This window comes from Aspergillus fijiensis, assembly GCF_003184825.1.
Source record: "Aspergillus fijiensis CBS 313.89 unplaced genomic scaffold BO72scaffold_27, whole genome shotgun sequence".
NCBI classification, from domain to species: domain Eukaryota; kingdom Fungi; phylum Ascomycota; class Eurotiomycetes; order Eurotiales; family Aspergillaceae; genus Aspergillus; species Aspergillus fijiensis.
The window spans coordinates 49,550-67,791 of NW_024469003.1; the positions used below are offsets into that span (position 1 = coordinate 49,550).

Below are 18,242 nucleotides of genomic sequence, written 5' to 3' on the forward strand. Positions count from 1 at the left end.
CGGCCGGCCGGGGGGCTTGTTTGTGCTTGACTTTGGCACGATCTTGGCAAAGCCAGAAAGCCTGAGGGAATTTCTACGACGTTACGTACGAGCACATTCAGACAATGTTGCCTTCCTGAGGCACTGCATCTTCCTCAGGCAGGCGCGATCGTGACTGGATTGCCCTACCTCAGCCATGCGCCGTGGCGAAGGTGCCACTGCGTCACACTAGGATCTCAATCCTATTTCTTTTTTCTTTTCCCCTATCTCCTCCGGTGTTACTTCGTATGTATATACATGGACACATGTGAGCCACTAATTCGATCGTTACTCGCGGGACAACATCAGATAATTCATGGCCAAGAGCCGCGTGAAGGGTGATCAATCTCTGTTGGTTGGTCAGGTATCAACAATGCAGCTGCGGGGGGAGGGCAGGAGAGGGGAAGCTCTATGCCGATTATATTTGACCGTGATAGCTCCCAACTAAGGTATGGTGACAGTGCAGGGTCACTCCCTTGGTCTGGTGCTACCATGCTGCTACCTTACCTCTCACCCTCGAGGTCGATCACCAAAATAGCATTTGAGTGTGTTTCCCCTCCCATCGTGCCACCGGCTGGATGAATGAGAACGAATCAGTAGGGAAAATATCCATGCGGACTCGGGATGGACCCAAGGGCAGCGTGAGTTCCAGTTGAGTGCAATCAGTGCAATCAGAGGCTTCAAGCAAGCCAAATCCACACAGAGTTCGTGCGCTAAACCCTGAGGAGCTACAGAAAGTGGGGTGTCACCTGACTAGCCACCCAATCATGATGGTCCAGCTGCCCTTGCAGAGGTGATTTTGGGTGAAAGGACGGACGGTCAATGCAAGGCTTTCTATGTTTAGCAATTTAGCCCTTTCAGATCGCCCGCTATCTTCGAGTCGTTGTTTGTGTTCTCAAATCCCTTAAGCCGAAAGTGCCGTCAGTTGCTTGTCCGCGGCTCCCGATCGCAACCCGCCATATTCTGCAGCACTGCAGCAGAAGGCACTCAAACAAAGCAGTCAACTCAACCATCTTCACCTCGGAGTCGAAGACACTCGAGAAACGAAGCTTTGTCTTTGCGTCGAGGCGCCTCACCCGCCATCTCTTTTCTAATGATTGCAGTGTCCACTTGCTTGTGATGGCTGGCAAGGTGATTTGCCAAATGTGTCCGGATACTCGACTCCGTACCCCAAGGATACTAGGTAGTTCACTGCCACAGTGTGGACTAATCCCGACTTACCGATCTGACTGCATTACATCCATGGCGTTCGGATAGGGCATGGAGGAGTTTCCGGATTAGGGCAATTAGACTTTTCCAGAAGACTTGGCAGGGTACTTACGAAAAGAAAACACCGTGGACCCCAGTGTTTGTCTCCCTCAGCGACGACCAAACCTGATAATCAAGGCAGCTGGCTGGCTTAGCGGGAGTGCGATGAAAGAGGATGAGGATGAGGGGTGAGGGCTTGCCGGTCTGACCAGAGTTGAGCAGCGGGCGGAGAAAGTCAAATGGAAGGCAGCCATGGTTCGGTTCTCTCAAAGTCAGATCGTTTCTGGTGGGACCCATGGCCCGATCAGCCTACGACAACCATTTTAACGATTTAGACAAACAACAATACTACCTGTTAGTGAGGGAAGTTGTTATGGTAGGATATGTAGTTAGTCATCTGGGCAAAAGATGACAAGCATGCGATCAATGAGATAGTGAAACGGAAACTTTAGGGACGATGATGACTGAGAAGATTCTCTTTTCCGTCTTGTCTCAAACTCCAAGCTTCAACAGAGCCATCTGAATTAGACTATTCCGTAGAGTCCTCTAGCCTCCCTAGATCGGGGTATCGGCCAAGAGTAGATACCGACCTCTGAAGTTGTAAAAACCCGGCTTGATCTCGAGGGCCATTAGTCGATTAGCAGCTAACTCACCAGATGCCACTTAGTTCTGTATCTTAGGCACACCTAGTGGATTACCTACCGACCTATAAATTGACTGACTTTATTGGCAATGGCGGAGGAGTCCCCAGTGGAAGGGGAAGACTAAAACAGCAGACTATGAGCATGAGCAGTGCTGCCTGAGGGATCTAACTTGGTCCAAATTAAGACTCGAAATCATCGATGATGATGGCTCTTACCCCTCATTGTCGGAAAAGAAAGGGGAAGGACTGGAAAGGACTGGGAGGACAGGAAAACAGAAGAAGGAAGGTGGGGAACTGAATTATTGTCCGTCCAATTTGCCCGAAGAGCTAAATATATGCTACACTTCACGAACCTCACGATCGGTCGCATGCCCTGCACCAGAACAGGGCCTTGGCGAAGCTGATAGTACCGTCCAAGTTGACTTTGGATGGTGGCCATTAGGTCATCTGCCCATCTGCCCATCTGCCTCCCGTATCCTGTTCGGACTCTGTCCAAGTTCAATTCGCTCCCGACGGTACTGCGGAATCGAAAGGAGCTTCCAAGTGGGCCATTGCCGGCGAGTTAATCCGTAAAGTTGATATCATGGCAATCATGGTGAATGAGATAAGGTCAGGAGATGATCATGTTCAACTAGTAACTACCTGACACATACATTAGATAAGCAGCAGCAGCAGACCTTTTCCTAGGCCACGAGGATGGAACCCTTTTCTGACTATGAGCATCGTGGAGAAAGAGTCACCAGCGACCCAATAGTCTGGATAGAAGCCCGAAGAAGCACCAAACAATGACTGCAGTGGTGCAGGCAGTGCGGTTGTGTCCTGGCTTTCTTGACAGTTCTTCTATAGCCAGTAATAACAACGAGGAACTGTAATGCGAATGCAAAAAGGTTCGATCAAACTCTTTTACTGGTACATCTGTACTACTTCGTTCCACTCCCTCATGCCTGGTTTCTGCTAGTCACTGGGAAATCACAGTTCCTAGGCCACTAGGTACCAGATTCTGACTGGGTGCTAAACTGCTAGTAGGCCAGGAGGCGGTGCTAGCCATCGACAATCACTTCAATCTTATTGTCCTAAGGCTGCTGCCCTGTCGTAAATTTTGTGAACAACAAATAGGAACACACGATGACGGATTGGAAACCAGGAAGTGTATTGTATGGAAGGATGGATCTATTGCAGCGACCCGACCTCCGAGTCCGATTCCAGGTGAGCAGTACGGAGTACTAAGTTAAGCTAGGAATCCTCCTTACCATGCTGTATTGTCTGTGTGAAGTTGATTGATTGCCAGTTGTTGCATCGATGGAATAAAAATAGGTGTCAACCACACCTTGTCAACCATGCTTTCTTGCAGCAGCAGTAGCCACAGCCAGTCGGCATTATTATGAGTAATCGGTTATTCACTTTTATCCTTTTTTTCACACTCAATTTTTTTTCCGTCCAACTTCTCTCTTCTCTCTTTTTAATTTTCCTTTTCTATCTATTTTCTTTTTTTTTTTTTTTTTGGTAAAAGGATTTCCCTACTCAGTAGCTCCTCGGGGGTGCCCCACTCGGTCATGGCGGCATGGACCGCTTGAACGGTGGCCTGCTGGTGCTAAAACACCCTTGCCAGATTCTTAGCCTGCCCGGTACTGAATTGGGGGGTCCTGCTTTATTCACCACCGACTAATCCTGACCTAAATGCTAGTAATGGAAACCCCGGTCCTAACCAGATGGTGCTAAGTCCTTCCAGAAATTATTTAATCAAAAAGAAATCATAAAGTCATAAAAATCATGATGGAGGATGGATTTAGCCCTGAGCTTACCCTCTTTCGGCAATTCAGCAAGAACACCTTTTCCTCCACTTGGGCCCCTCTCCTCCGGCATCAGGTGAAAGAGGCCAAAATACGTTCCTGCTTCTTTCTACGGGAAATGTCCTTTCTACCGCGTCTCTTAGGAATGATAAGCCTCACCTCATAGTCGTGTTTCCTAAACTACTGCGTGGTTGGTGTTAGTTATGAAATGAGCTGCTTAGTAAAATAGTTCTTGCTCTCGTAGTTTGGGACGGTAGTTGGTGGTTGGTACCGGTAGGGTAGGGTGTACTAGGGTAGGTACTCCGTACCTTAGTTTCCATTCTCCTTGAGTGAACGGTTAGCGGTTGAGATGTGGAGGGACCACCAGTCCAGGGACTTTTTTTCACTATGGAGCCCTGAGAAAACAATGGGCCAACCAGCCCATATGCTCAGGGCGTAGTGATGATGGTTCAGCTCAGTTTCTCCGAGTACTTTCCATTTCAAGGTACTACCGATGATAAAAACAGCACTGGAAGAGGAGACAAAAAGCGGACTTCATCATCCCCAATGTCTGAAAGTCATATATCTCCTACTCTATAAACTCCAGTCAGTACCTTACACTAACCTTAGCAATCAATCCGTCCGATAGTTAGTGATTGGGGTGGTGTTTATGATCACTATTATTACTATTATTATTGTCACTATTATCATCATTACCCATCTTCTCATCAGCGCATTCCCCGCCACACTAAGGGCCATTCGATCCTCCAGGGCCCTCGTTCTTTACGACCGCTAAGTTACAACCTGCCAACCTGCCTACCATTTACCCTACTTCCTCGGCCCTTAAGTTGGGACCAAGAGAGAACGAGAGTAATATATCTCTCGTCATCTTCGTACTCGGCCGTCATCTTATTTGGGATTTTCCCTTTTTTTTTTACACTACTTTTTCTTTACTATCTTTTTTTGGTTTACTCCATCTGTCGCTCGTCCCTGTTCTTTTTTTAATCTACTGGACTACTCCCGCTACTACCAATTCTACCACTAACTACATCACCACCACCACCACCACTAACCAACCACTAACTTACTACGACTACTATTGCCCTTGTCTTTCTTCTACTACCGCCGCTCTCCTCATAACCCTCCCACTCCCCTCTCCACCTAAACCCACCCCCCACCTTTTCGTCAATTTGATCTGTGATGGCAGATTAAGACTCTTCCTCTGCTCTTTTATCATTTTGTTTCTTTTTTACACTCGCTCTCCCACGTTTACCTCACACTCGCTTTGTTTGGTATCGACCTATTTTTTTTTGACGTTCGCTACACCCGGAGGTGACCGGTTAAGAAGGGAAGATTGTTTTCTTTTTGCTGCAAAGGAAACAGAGAACTGAGAAAAAGAACGAACGGGATCGATTGAAGGAAATCTTATTGTTGGAAAGCAACGACAGGGACCGATAGGATTCATCATCAGAGACATCCTTAATAACTAATCTGGACCGATCTCACGCGCTCGCTGATTATTTCGAAAAAACAACAAAACAAACCACCCTCGTTTTATCTCTGTTTTTCTCTCTTCCCCCGGGGGGTCTTGTCTCCGCACCAATCCGACCTTCAACTTGAGCGGTCTAAATTCCCGTAGGGAAAATCTCCAGCTCATTTCATTGATTTGATTTTCGATCTGGAGTGACGGACGCATCGCATCCTGTCCCCTGTTCCGTGCGGACGGCATCAACCTGCGTTTGCCTCTGCCTCGGTTTCATTGCCCTGGGACTGTAGAGCGATTCCCGTTTGCTGCGCGGGAGGTATACCGATCCGAACCTGGTAACTCATTATCACCACCATCATCCTCGGTTCGCTGTCAACAACCTTATCCCTCCTCTCCCGGAAAAGCCAAAACAAGAAAACAAAAGGAGAAAACAAAAGGAAAAAAGGAGTTCGTTCTCATTTTACGGTGCACATTGGGCTTGTCACTCATCTCCCCCGTCGTGCTGCTCAGGTGTGGATCTGGAGTCTGTTCGTCTACCAATCGTTCTGTCGCTGTTAGTCCTTCAACGAGGCCGGACCTGGACTTACACCACCATCGTGGATCTTTGTCTCGGCTGAAGACACTACCTTATTTCACACTAGCAGGAATCACCTGGATTTCAAAGACTCTTGGTCGACAGGGTCTACTCTTCCCCGACTCATTGGTCTGTTGAGGTTGGTACCAGTCCCCCTCCCTTCGCCACTGACTCTGTGGTGCCTTGCATCCCCTCTCCTTCGTGTCCCCTTCCCTTTGGACTCCTTGCATCTTCAAGGTCGTGCCTTTGGTGCACAAGATCTCCAAAAAGAATTTCTGGGTCTACGATGGACTCTGTGCGCTTGCCATCTCCCTTGGGGCGTCTTTTACCACTAAAGTTTCGGATGTTTTGTTGTTGACCGTGTCATGGTGTAGGTCTCTTCCATCAAGCTTTAAGCGACCACGAGATTCACACGCAGCCTTTCCCCCGTCGCCTTTAAAGCCTCACAAGCGCAACCTGAACATCTTCGTCTCACCCCGGTAAGTCCTTGTCTATGCAACGGGCCGGATCCTCGTCTCTGGGAAAGTTCGCACTCTTCAGCCGAGTAGTTCGTGGCCCATCGTCGTCATTCGATCTTCCATATCCCAGGAAGTTCTGGAGTCTCATTTCAGTCTTAGGAAAACCGAACAAATAAGCTTGCTCCTGTCTCGCTCTGTTGACACAGCTTCACTCGCTACCTTTTAAGACATCCCGCCCCGACTTATCGACCATTAGTTCGCCAGGTCAGACCGCATTGGAAGGTTGATACATCGCCCCCAGATGGAAATAGTTCTCCTATAGGCTCTTTCAAGCACTCATTGGCAGCGTGGTCTCAAGCCGGTTCATATTCTGCAGCTAGCCTTCAAGGTCTCACACCTGATCTTTGAACTCTGATCGCTGATTCGAAGCCTCTCGTGGTGTATTCCTTGCTGAGCCTGACAGCCACTTCGTGTCGTCACTCGTTTTGTCTCGGAGAGCTACCTCGCAACTTTCCGACAATCTATCGTTTTTTACGATAAATTCGCTGTCATTCGCTTCTTTAAGCTGTCTTGTTCCGTTGCAGTTTCTGCAACACCTTCAAACTGGCTTACTCGAAGACACACGGTGTTTTGGTGCGTTGGACATTTCCCGCCCGCTGCCCAATTACTGCGCTCTGCTTCATTCATTTCACATCTCATCCTCGCCAGTTTCATAATTTCTGATTCACTTGTTGTTGCCGCGCTGGGATCTTGCCTGTATTTCCCTTGTCTCTCACGGTCCTGTGCATATACGATCATCCACTGACAATCGCGGTTCACAGTTCAATCCGGAGCTGCAAACGCCGTTAATTCTAGACGAGTCGTTGGACTTATCGGACCCTGAAGAGTCCCACTTCATTGGCACATTTTCAGACGGCCTTTTGGCCAAGTCTGACCCCATCTTGTCCATGCCTACTTTCCAGAAGCCCCCACAGGCGGCTTTGATCGGTAAGTGTTCATTTGGGCCACAATATCTAGGCTCAGGCAGGGATTTGTGGTCTCGCTCACCCTGGATCATCTGAGACAGCTTGTGTGCTAAGTATCCAATAGATTATGAGTCCGCTCGATCTTTACACGATGGTGTCTCATATTCGGCCTACGGTCAGGCACCATACGTGACGTCCACCCCACTTGTCCCATCGCCTATGGCCGATCACACCAGCCAGATGTCGGATTGCGTTCCTTATATGGACAACCAGGAATATGCCAGTTCGTACGAAGAAGGCCGCTCACCGATGATGACGGGGGAGTCTCGCCCGGTGCCGGAGGTCGTTTCCTACTCGCCCCAGCGAGGGTCCGAAGGAACAAGAGTCTTTGTTCAAATCCAGTCCCCGTTCGATCTCCATGAATCGTCTTATGCATCGCTCTATCTCGTCTTCGGCGCAAAGAAATGTGAATGTATCCCGCACTTTCTTGGATTCCAAGGCTCTTCTTTCCAGTACGGCTTTTCCGTCGAGACGCCCCCATTCAGCTCTACCTGCTCTCCCTCGTTTGCAGTTCCTTTGCAAGTCTCCATGGACTCGAACGATTGCCCGGCTACGACCCTTCAAGTTGGGGTTTACACGTATGAGCATGGTGCCATCCCGCCACCGTCAGACGACGCTCGGAAGAGGGGGCCATCGTTGTACCCGGAGGATCCCCTTCATAGAGCACCAAAACGAGTCATTGGCCAATCGCTGCCCCCGAAAGACCAATCGCCGGCTTCGACAGCGTCGTACTCGCCCTATTTGCAGTCTCTGCCTGCGATGAATGGATTTGCCGCCCCTTACGCAGCGGCCTCTTCGCCTAGAGCGCCCTCGACCCAGTACTCTACCATGTCAGCCGCGTCGCAACCCTCCATCCGAGCGCATTCACCTTTGACATCCACCTGGAGTCCCTCTATCGTTTCCGTGAGCGGCGATCATCGGAACCATTATGTGTCCAGCCACGGTTACCGTCAACAGAATGCTCATTCGTCAGGCCACTACGGCGCAAACCCTCAGTTGATTCGCACCTCGACCTTGCAGCAATCGAGTGGCATGGGTCAGACTCCGGCCTTCAACCCATATGCCATGTATCCCACAAAAGCTGTTTTGAAGCTGAACGGAGACTTGGACAGCATGATGGAGAACTGGTGCAAGGAGGAACGAGATGCAAAGCGCCGACTAGTCCAGTTCACCCGTGCCCAGAGAGGCAGTACGATTTCTGCCGACTTCGCGCCAGTCTCTCTCGAAGACCGAGCTCCTAACAGTATCTGCATTAGCTGCATCTTTTGGGATGGAAAGGAAGATTGCTTCGTCACCAGTGTCGATACGATCTACCTGCTTGAGTCTCTCGTCGGGGTTCGATTCACCGTTGAGGAGAAGAATCGCATTCGAAGAAATCTTGAAGGTTTTCGACCTCTGACTGTCTCCAAGGCCAGGCCAGACAGCGAAGAGTTCTTCAAGGTCATCATGGGGTTTCCGGCGCCCAAGCCCAGAAACATCGAGAAAGATGTGAAGGTCTTTCCATGGAAGATTCTGACTCCTGCCCTTAAGAAGATCATTGGCAAATATGTAAGCTCCATTAGTTTCTGTGATTGATGTCTAAGATGCTTGTGCGTGCGTGTGCATGTGTATGTGGCGTGCTAACAGACCAATCTCTAGTCGGCGAGTTATTCTTCGACCGCCGGAGCATTAACAACCCCGATCAGCTCAACCTATGCGAGCACCCGGGCTGCCTCAGACTCCGGCACGGAACCTCACACTGCCCCATCTCCTCAATCTGTTTCCGATACCGCTGCTCCCAGCGCATATGGACCTCCACTGGCTGCTCCTGCATATTCCGCCCCTCCCGACCATGGAGACCCTTCAATGACCGGCCCTTCTGAGATCCGACATGGTCTGCCTGCTATAAGCCAGTCCTACCACTCCATCACTGCCCCCAGCTATTACTCTGCAGCTTGTCAACAGCCGAGCCAGGTCGGCGTCTCTGCACCGAGCACCCGGGCCTGGGAGATGAATTCCATGCTCAGCCCTCCACTCGCCAGTGGAGCTCCGAGCAGCACGCCCGTCTACAGTTATATGCCTTATTCTGTCTCAGGTCCCCCCGGGCATTGAGTTGCTGCCTGCTGCAGTACCTCTAGAGGCTGTGATTTGCATTGAATGGCGTTTCTTTCTCGAGTCGGACTTGATATACCATTTTATTTCCCTGCAATGTTTTCCTCTTATCATTTATTCTTTGATTTCCTTCCTCTTCTTGTCGTTCCTTTAGTTGAATCCCGGCGCATGACCCCTGGATTGGGATTTACGGATATGCCTCTTGTTTGGATCCTCACTTCACTTACGATCACTGTCCATGATCTGATGTCCCTCCTTTAGAGTATCTTAATGTCTTGATGCCCCCCCCTTTCATCTTTCTGTTGATCTATGCGTGATAGACGATCTGGTGTCTTCTGCTTTTGTTCTTCCTCATTTCACATTGCATTCAGTCTGGGCATTGGGATTTCACTCCTTTCTGAGTTGTACAACTATCTGGCATAGCATGGCGCCACTGTCATTCCTTTCATTATGCAGGGGTTGGGATGAAAAATGTTTGGAATTGATGTAACAGAACCCCCGGACTGGCGAAGGATAAAAAGTGTGGAATTGGTTGTGTTCTGTGGTTTTATTTCTTGATGGTTGTTTGGCCTGGCTTGTGCTGTCTCCCGGACTGGGGCAACACATGGGGTTAGGCTGAGTATATATGCATAGCTTTTGGCGTCTGTGTGAATATTCATCATTGTAATTTTTGTCTGCCGTCTTTCTTTTCCTCTCTGTCTTACTTGGCTCTTCTGTTCTGGGGTCATCCAGCACCTGAAATGACTTAGAAGTTTTTAGAGTTCCGTTATCAACGTACCTAAGGTGTGAGGGTTGAGTCTTATTGTCACTAAAGCTATCATTATTGTAGCATACTTTTTCTACAGCATTCATTGTTGCTTTCCTTATCACTGAATGATTCTATATATCCCTTGAAATGGGCTAAGATAGCGTGCGCGCGCGCGCGAGAGAGAGAGAGAGAGAGAGAGAGCCTGTAATACATGTAACTATGCGTACCATACCATACCAGCCCCATACCGTGGCAATACCCGAGTGTTATCTTATCGCCACATCACCTGACCTGGCGGGACAATTAATCGAGGGAGATCGATTTGATTTACTCGCCGACAGTGACTCAATCCTGCCCCTTCCAAGTTCCCCCTCCCCCTCCAAATTTACATTCGAGGCCGTGCTGCCTGCCTGCTTTCTCTCCCCTAATCGAACCCCTTTCAATTGTGGGCCGTTCACTCTGTCCTCCTGACCCTATCCTTAAACCCTTCCTTTTTCCCCGGGTCCCTCAAACCGCCACTCGTTCTTCCCCCATCCTCCGTCCCTCTCCGCGTTTTGCGTTTTGCCCCTCCACCTCACCACACCCACACCATGGATGGAATCAAGAACGCGTTCGCTCGCGCCAAGCAGGAGAAGCGTGCTGCTTTGGTAGCCTACTTCACCGCTGGATATCCTACCATCGAAGAGACTGTTGATATCCTGTTGGGTCTTGAAAATGGTGGTGCTGGTAAGAGCTTGATGCTCCCCGCTTGCCGTTGGCTCCGATTGCGGACCGCTGACCATTGTTTGCATTGCGTCAATCACAGACATCATTGAGATGGGCGTCCCCTTCACCGATCCGATCGCAGACGGCCCGACCATCCAGAAGGCCAACACTCAGGCATTGGCCAACGGTGTCACGATTCCCTGGGTGTTGGACACCATTCGTTCCGCCAGAAGTAAAGGCCTTCGCGCCCCCGTCCTGTTGATGGGTTACTACAACCCCCTTATGCAGTACGGTGAAGAGCGCATGCTCCAGGACTGCAAGGCCGCTGGGGTCAACGGTTTCATCATGGTCGATCTGCCCCCAGAGGAGGCCGTCCGCTTCCGTGACTTCTGCACTAGCTATGGGTAAGAAGTCCTGCACTGGTGTGCCTTATTCTTTTTTTTTCCCCACGCATACTGATAGTCCCCTGCTTCGTTAGCTTGTCCTACGTCCCCCTCATCGCCCCCGCCACCTCCGAGTCTCGTATGAAGCTCCTCTGCAAGATCGCAGATTCCTTCATCTACGTCGTTTCCCGCATGGGTGTCACCGGTGCTACCGGATCCCTCAGCACGAACTTGCCCGATCTCCTGTCTCGTGTCCACACTTGGTCCGGCAATGTGCCCACCGCGCTCGGATTCGGAGTCAGCACCCGCGAGCACTTCCTTTCCGTGCAGAATATCTCGGAGGGTGTTGTGATCGGAAGCCAGATTATCACCGTCTTGGGTGACGCGCCTGCCGGCCAGGCGGCTAAGCATGCCCAAGAGTACCTGACCAGCGTCACTGGTCGCAGACTTGAGCGCGATGCTCAAGGTCAGGTTTCCGGGTCGGTCCACGTCTTGGAGCCTGTCTTGAAGGAGGATCCTCCGGCGCTTTCGCAGCCCACCGACGTCATCACCAACGATGACACACCCGATGGCCCCGGCCTGGTCGACCAGATTGACGCCCTCAACGGCAGCGGGGACCCGTCCGCCATCCCCTCTCGTTTCGGTGAGTTCGGCGGTCAGTATGTTCCTGAGTCTCTCATGGACTGCTTGGCCGAGTTGGAGCGCGGCTTCGAGATCGCCCGCAACGACCCCAAGTTCTGGGAGGAGTTCCGGTCGTACTACCCCTACATGGGCCGCCCCAGCAGCCTTCACCTGGCCAACCGCCTCACCGAGCACTGCGGTGGCGCCAACATCTGGCTGAAGCGTGAGGATCTCAACCACACCGGTAGCCACAAGATCAACAACGCCCTGGGCCAGATTCTCCTTGCCCGCCGCCTCGGCAAGACCAAGATCATCGCTGAGACCGGTGCCGGTCAGCACGGCGTGGCGACCGCGACGGTCTGCGCCAAGTTCGGCATGCAGTGCGTGGTCTACATGGGTGCCGAGGATGTGCGGCGCCAGGCGCTCAACGTGTTCCGGATGAGACTGCTGGGCGCGTCCGTTGTGGCCGTCGACGCCGGCAGCCGCACCCTCCGTGACGCGGTCAACGAAGCCCTGCGCGCCTGGGTCGTCGATCTGGACACGACGCATTACATCATCGGCTCGGCCATCGGCCCCCACCCCTTCCCCACGATCGTGCGCACCTTCCAGTCGGTTATCGGCGACGAGACCAAGCAGCAGATGAAGGAGCTCATCGGCAAGCTGCCCGACGCGGTCGTCGCCTGCGTCGGTGGTGGCAGTAACGCCGTGGGTATGTTTTACCCCTTCTCCAACGACCCCTCGGTCAAGCTGCTGGGCGTCGAAGCCGGCGGTGACGGCGTGGACACGGACCGCCACTCGGCCACCCTCTCCGGCGGCAGCAAGGGTGTCTTCCACGGCGTCCGCACCTACGTCCTCCAGGACAAGCACGGCCAGATCTCCGAGACCCACTCGATCTCCGCCGGTTTGGACTACCCAGGTGTCGGCCCCGAGCTCAGCAACTGGAAGGACAGCGACCGCGCCAAGTTCGTGGCCGCCACCGACGCCGAGGCCCTGACGGGCTTCCGGGCGCTCGCCCAGCACGAGGGTATCATTCCGGCGCTGGAGTCGTCGCACGCCGTCTTCGGCGCGATGGAGCTGGCCAAGACCATGCAGAAGGGCGAGAACATCGTCCTCAACCTCAGCGGCCGAGGTGACAAGGATGTGCAGAGTGTGGCGGATGAGTTGCCGCGGTTGGGTCCTAAGATCGGATGGGACTTGAGATTTTAGATTTCGTGGCAGAAAGAAAAAGTTAAGCTTCTCGGGGAAAAGACTTAAGTTCGGTTCGGTGCATTTGTTATTTTTTTGAGTAGAATTCAGGATATACCTTGACTCTTTTATACACAATGAAACACAATGGAGAGAGCATCGTGTTTATTTCTTGTTCCTGAGGCACTAGAGTTGAAAGCATATAGGGTTTACCTAGCCGAAGTGACTGTAGTTGTCAGCGACGCAGTGCCGTAGACATGCTGCAGATTCAGGGAGCGGGATAGCAGTATGCTCGTCTCATCAAATATGTGCATGTCTACAGTATATAGTACGCAGTCCGATCTGCCGGTGGTGTACTCTGCGCCTCTCTCTATCCCAGTCCATGTTCTGTACAGTACCAACAGGAATTGAACAAGTTTTCACTTGCTTGAACCCTGCAGGTCATTCGACACACCATAGGATATACCCCCCCCCCCCCCCCCCCCCCCTCCCTCCACAAACCATACTATACACACATAATACCCGACACCCAAGAGAGCACTGAAACTGTATCCTGGGTACTGTACCCTCCTATCCTATTCCCCAAACACCCCCCACCGCACACCCGAAGACACAGAACCATATCCCCTCCCCAAACCCCGATCAACTTACAATACAAGCCAAAGCATATCCAGCCCATATCCGACCGCTAACCCCTAACCCCTAACGCCCCACTCCACTCACCGTTCAAAAACCCTCCTCCCGGCAAACCAAGTCTCCAGCACCTCGGCCTCCAACAATTCCTCCGCCTCCCAGGCCATATCCAAGACCACAAAATCCGCCATCTTACCGGCGGCCAACGTGCCGGTGCGATCCTCGTCGAAACACGAGTACGCCGAGCCGGCGGTGGCAGCGACGACGGCCTCGAGCAGCGGCAGGGCGAAGGCGGGGTTGAAGACGAGGTCCAGGGCGGGGTCGCGGGCGGAGCGGCGGGTGGTGGCGGTGTAGAGGTTGCGGAGGGGGGCGTGCGGGGCGGTGGGGGAGTCGGTGCCGATGGCGAGGGGGGCGCCGTGGCGGAGGAACTCGGCGTAGGCGAAGGCGCGGCGGCAGCGGGCTTCGCCGAGGAGGCGGGGCCAGGCGCGCAGGATGGCCGGGTCGGCGTGCACGGGTTGGATGGAGGCGGTGATGCCGAGGTGGGCGAGGCGCGCGCTGTCGGCAGGGTGGGTGAGTTCGAGGTGTTCGATTCGGTGGCGCTTGCTGCCACTGCCACTGCCGCGGTTGCTGGTGCTGGTGCTGGTGCAGGCTTCCAGCGTGTCGATGGCCAGCCGGACGGTCTGGTCGCCGATGGCGTGCAGGGCGCACTGGAGGCCGGCGGCGTCGGCTTTGGCGACAACCTTGGCCAGCAGCGTGGGATCCCAGAGCGGGCCGCAGGTGGTGCCGGTGCTGGCGTAGGGCTCGAGGAGGGCGGCGGTGCAGGCGTCGACGACGCCGTCGCAGATGATCTTGATGCCGGCGATGCGGAAGTCCGGCGACGTGGTGCGGTTGTACTCGCGGTGCAGGGCGATGGCGCGGTCGACCTGGCGCAGCACGACGGCCTCGTCCGGCGACGGGGTGATGATCCAGTGCGCCGCCAGGCGGATGGGGACGGGCTCGCGCGCCCGCAGCTGCTGCATCGTCGCCCACACGTTCTCGTCCGTCGCCATCTCGATCATCCCCGTGTAGCCCGCCGCGTTGTAGGCCCGCACCGCCTGGCGGATGTAGCCCAGCTTCTCCTCGGCCGTCGACACGCGCGCCACGTGCGGCCACACGTAGGTCACCGCCGCCGCTTCGCCCAGCAGGCCGCTCGGGAGGCCCGTCGTCGCGTCGCGGGCGATGGTGCCTCCCTCCGGGTCCGGGAGGCCGGCCACCTGCAGCTCCTCCAGCGCGGGCGTGTTCAGCCAGGCGAAGTGCAGGTCCTTCGAGTCGATGAAGATCGGCCGCGGGTCCAGGTCGTCGATCATGCTGGCCAGCGCCTGGCCGTCCGTCATGCTGTGCATCCAGCCGCGGCAGAAGAGCCGCTCCGCCGTGGGGTTCTCGGCCGCGGCGCGCGCGATCGTCGCGCGGATGTCGGCCAGGTTCTTGCAGTCGCTGAGATCGATCTTGGAGAGAGAGGCGCCGAACAGCAGCAGGTGCATGTGTCTGTGGGTCTGGATCTGAGCTTGAGGCTATGGGGATCTGGAAATCTGGGAATTTGGATCTTTACCCGTCGATGAATCCAGGTAGGACTTTCTTGCCATTCAAATCGACCTCATGATCCACCGGGTCAGTGGGAAGATCGGTCTCGGTGCCGACGTAAACAATGCGGTCATCCTCGATGATCATACACGTGGGAGAATCTGCGGGGGGAGGATTGACTCCCGGTATAATAGTGGCATTCCTGAAGAGAGTCTTCATATTGGAATTGGAACTGAAGATGAAAGTGAAATGAGGCACGAGGAAGAGAGCAAGGTATATAGCAAGATGTGGAAGACCAGGAAATGGAAAGCAACAGCTGTCAAAGTAAACCAAAGTAGACTAAAAGGTGGGGTGGAGCGAGGGAAGGAGAAGGAAGCGAGTGATAAGATGGAAAGTGGATCAATCAATCAATCTTATCGCACTATTAGTCAACTCACTAGTCAACAGTCATCAGTCAACAGTCAACAGTCACCAACCAAATCGACTGACTGTCAATCAGTAGCCATTAATCCATCAGGCAGCAAGGAAGCAACAGGCTACGCACTCAATATGCCAATGCCAATGCCAATGCCAAGCAAGGTAAGGTCGTTACTACGTAACAAAGCTAGTCGTCGCATCGGATCCCAATCTCCTGACCAGCTGCTGTCGTCGTCCAAAGTCTATACAAAAGTCCCTCCTCTCCAAGTCAGCTGCTGCTGCCCCCTCCTCCCAATCGGTTACGCACCCAGCCCGTAAACCCGGAGCCGGTGCTAGATCCCTCACCACGGCTATCTCGTCGTTGTTCCTGTCCATTGTTCCGGTCCTGGCTTTCGCCCTGACCATGTCCTTGATCATGTCCCTGACCTTGCCCCTGGTCTCGTCCCTGGTCTCGTCCCTGCTCCTGTCGTTGAGCTGGCGCCTCAGAGCTAGGACCAGGCGACGCAGCTGACCAAGATGAGAATGACCGCGAGCTCCACGAGGAGGGTGATTGTTCAGGCCAAGCGCCTGGGGGCGGCTGTATCGATCTACCGGGGTTGGCCTCGGCACTGCTTGTGCGTCGCGAAACAGGCTCAGGACTATCGGCAATTACCACCGGGTTATCGCTTGTTCCTTGAGTCCTATACACACACACTATTAGCACCAGTTCAAAAACCACCAGATAATGCGGATGACTCACTGAGGGGAATCTATACCCCGTCGGCAATGAGGACAAGTGTTATGTTGGTTCAACCAAAGCTCGATGCAGTTATAATGAAACCAATGCTTGCAAGGAAGCACCGTCACTTCGGCTCCGAGCTCCACAGCATCCATGCAAATCGAACATTCAGCTCGGCCTTCATGGCCCAACATTTCCGTGTCAACCTTCTTCTTCGGCAAGGATCGAATAGCATTGGCAGGAGCTGGAGGAGGTGCGCCACGGTTGGCAGTCTGATCAATCAGCTGAGAGATGACCCTGTCTAGCTCCTCTTGTGAATAGACCGCGTCGCCAAGGCGATCGAAACTCAACAGCGACGACAGCATCGCCAGCGGGTTAGTCCCTGTCACCACCCGTGCGCCGCCAGTTCCAGCCGCTTGGGCGTTGGCACCCAAATCTGCACGAAACAACTCAAGGATACTGCAGTCAAGTCAGCACTCTGCCACGCACTCCTTTCCCTTTTTGACTGGAACGCAGTGTCAACTTACTCACTCAAGGTCCGTAGCGGATTGTTAATCGGCTGCGGACCATCCGCGTCTCGAGGATGTAAGCCACCATCCTGGCTGGACGTTGCGGAGTTCCCGGTTTCAATATTGAATTCAAAGGAGCCCAGACGTTGTCCCTGTCCCCGAGGTTGGCTAGAGGCTTGCCCCGAGCTGGACACAGAGGCCGAACGCTCGCGTTGTTGGTAGTTGCTGGTCAAGCCCCGGAAGATGTTGTCCATATTCTGCACCATCATCATCGGATCGAGGTTCGAAGTGCTCCGCGTGGACGGGGACTGCCCGGACTGCCCGCCAAAGCCATGCGTGTAGGTGGTTGTGGAGAAAGTGAAGCGACCGTCCGGGGACCGGTATGTGCGATGCCGGAATCCACTTCCGGAGTCCCAGGGCTGTTCACCCTCGTTACGGTCCTGATCCCCTTGGGGAGCAGCCCAGGGGTTATGATCAGCCCATGGGTTGCGCGGAGAGCCGGCAGACCGGGGAGAAGAGGCAGAGTCGGGACGGTCGGAAATAGAAGGCGGTTCTTCATCGGGGTCGGGAGGGATTTCGACCTGCGACCGGTTGACCGATTAATTTAGAATTTGATGCAGCACACGTAGTATGAGTAGTAGATAGGTCAGATGGGGAGAGAATGAGTCGGGTATAAGCGTACAATCTCGGTAAAGTCCGACTGGCATTGCGGACAAATCAGGCCGTGCTCGCTGCGCGGCCAGACGCCGCCGCAAGCATGACACATGACACGGTCTCCGGCGGCGTCGGCCATGATGACGAGGCCGAACCAAGAGACTCAAAATGAAGCGCGAAGGGGTGAGCGTCGAGGAGGGATAGAATGAGAGAGGAGTCAGGGGAGAGGGGAAGGAGAGGAGCAAGAGGAGATCCGATCAATCTATCGGTGGTCGCAATCCAGATTCGGACCAGCAAACGGGCGTTTGGCGGGGAACAGCGATCTGGAAATTAGCTCGTGTTTGCTTGATTCTCTGGCAACCAAAATCCAGTCATGCAACCTCAGTCATGGTTTATTTGTCTGTCCGTCTGTCCGTCTGTCCGTCCTTTGACTTGTTGCAAGCACAGCCTGGAAGGGTGGTAGGGCAGCGAAAGCTCGATCTAGAGATACATGGAAGTGTCGATGATGACGGCAGACAAACAGTAGGAGGAGCAAGAGCGATGGACGCTCAGATTAACCGCGCAAACAATGGGTGCCTGTGGGTGCCTGTGAAAAGTATGGGTAATGCGTAACCGAGTCAAAAGTAAAAGTACACAGAGGTCTGGATAAACAACAAATAATAAGAAGGGGAGGATAAAAGAGGTGAAGTGGGGGGGGGGGGGGGGGTGGGAAAGAAAGAGAGGAAGAAGCTAAACAATTAAAGTATGAGTACAGAGTAGAAGAAGAGGGAACAGTCGGGAAGGAGTAAATGAATAAT

At 53.3% G+C, this 18,242-nt stretch overlaps 4 protein-coding genes across 4 annotated transcripts; 2 read left to right on the forward strand and 2 right to left on the reverse strand.

The window, feature by feature from the left end:
* Positions 1 to 6,024: 6,024 nt before the first annotated feature.
* Positions 6,025 to 9,312, forward strand: medA (transcriptional regulator medA; the record flags this gene model as incomplete). The annotated part of the gene is made up of 4 exons (XM_040948658.1): positions 6,025 to 6,033; positions 7,018 to 7,183; positions 7,286 to 8,769; positions 8,860 to 9,312. The coding sequence occupies 4 exons, from the start codon at positions 6,025 to 6,027 to the stop codon at positions 9,310 to 9,312; spliced, it is 2,112 nt and encodes a 703-aa protein (XP_040800634.1).
* Positions 9,313 to 10,410: 1,098 nt separating this feature from the next.
* On the forward strand, positions 10,411 to 13,134 carry trpB (tryptophan synthase TRP5). Its single transcript, XM_040944823.1, has 3 exons — positions 10,411 to 10,786; positions 10,866 to 11,169; positions 11,244 to 13,134. The coding sequence occupies exons 1-3, from the start codon at positions 10,651 to 10,653 to the stop codon at positions 12,973 to 12,975; spliced, it is 2,172 nt and encodes a 723-aa protein (XP_040800635.1). The 5' UTR covers positions 10,411 to 10,650; the 3' UTR covers positions 12,976 to 13,134.
* Positions 13,135 to 13,659: 525 nt separating this feature from the next.
* Positions 13,660 to 15,569, reverse strand: BO72DRAFT_124464 (amidohydrolase). The gene is made up of 2 exons (XM_040939041.1): positions 15,176 to 15,569; positions 13,660 to 15,111 (listed from the first exon to the last, which is right to left on the reverse strand). Exons 1-2 carry the CDS (start codon positions 15,364 to 15,366, stop codon positions 13,674 to 13,676), a joined length of 1,629 nt encoding a protein of 542 aa, XP_040800636.1. The 5' UTR covers positions 15,367 to 15,569; the 3' UTR covers positions 13,660 to 13,673.
* A 141-nt stretch (positions 15,570 to 15,710) lies between these two features.
* BO72DRAFT_124424 (putative RING finger domain protein) lies at positions 15,711 to 17,708 on the reverse strand. The gene is made up of 4 exons (XM_040939040.1): positions 17,474 to 17,708; positions 16,810 to 17,372; positions 16,304 to 16,741; positions 15,711 to 16,244 (listed from the first exon to the last, which is right to left on the reverse strand). Exons 1-4 carry the CDS (start codon positions 17,582 to 17,584, stop codon positions 15,833 to 15,835), a joined length of 1,524 nt encoding a protein of 507 aa, XP_040800637.1. The 5' UTR covers positions 17,585 to 17,708; the 3' UTR covers positions 15,711 to 15,832.
* Between the last annotated feature and the right edge of the window lie 534 nt (positions 17,709 to 18,242).

Bases quoted from the DNA above. Each gene is read 5' to 3' on its own strand.
- trpB (XM_040944823.1), top strand. From the start codon at position 10,651: ATGGATGGAATCAAGAACGCGTTCGCTCGCGCCAAGCAGGAGAAGCGT. The intron at 10,787-10,865 runs GTAAGAGCTTGA...CGTCAATCACAG, and splicing joins TCTTGAAAATGGTGGTGCTG to ACATCATTGAGATGGGCGTC. The intron at 11,170-11,243 runs GTAAGAAGTCCT...CTGCTTCGTTAG, and splicing joins GACTTCTGCACTAGCTATGG to CTTGTCCTACGTCCCCCTCA.
- BO72DRAFT_124424 (XM_040939040.1), bottom strand. From the start codon at position 17,584: ATGGCCGACGCCGCCGGAGACCGTGTCATGTGTCATGCTTGCGGCGGC. The intron at 17,373-17,473 runs GTACGCTTATAC...AACCGGTCGCAG, and splicing joins AGTCGGACTTTACCGAGATT to GTCGAAATCCCTCCCGACCC. The intron at 16,742-16,809 runs GTAAGTTGACAC...ACTTGACTGCAG, and splicing joins CCGCTACGGACCTTGAGTGA to TATCCTTGAGTTGTTTCGTG.
- BO72DRAFT_124464 (XM_040939041.1), bottom strand. From the start codon at position 15,366: ATGAAGACTCTCTTCAGGAATGCCACTATTATACCGGGAGTCAATCCT. The intron at 15,112-15,175 runs GTAAAGATCCAA...CCAGACCCACAG, and splicing joins CTACCTGGATTCATCGACGG to ACACATGCACCTGCTGCTGT.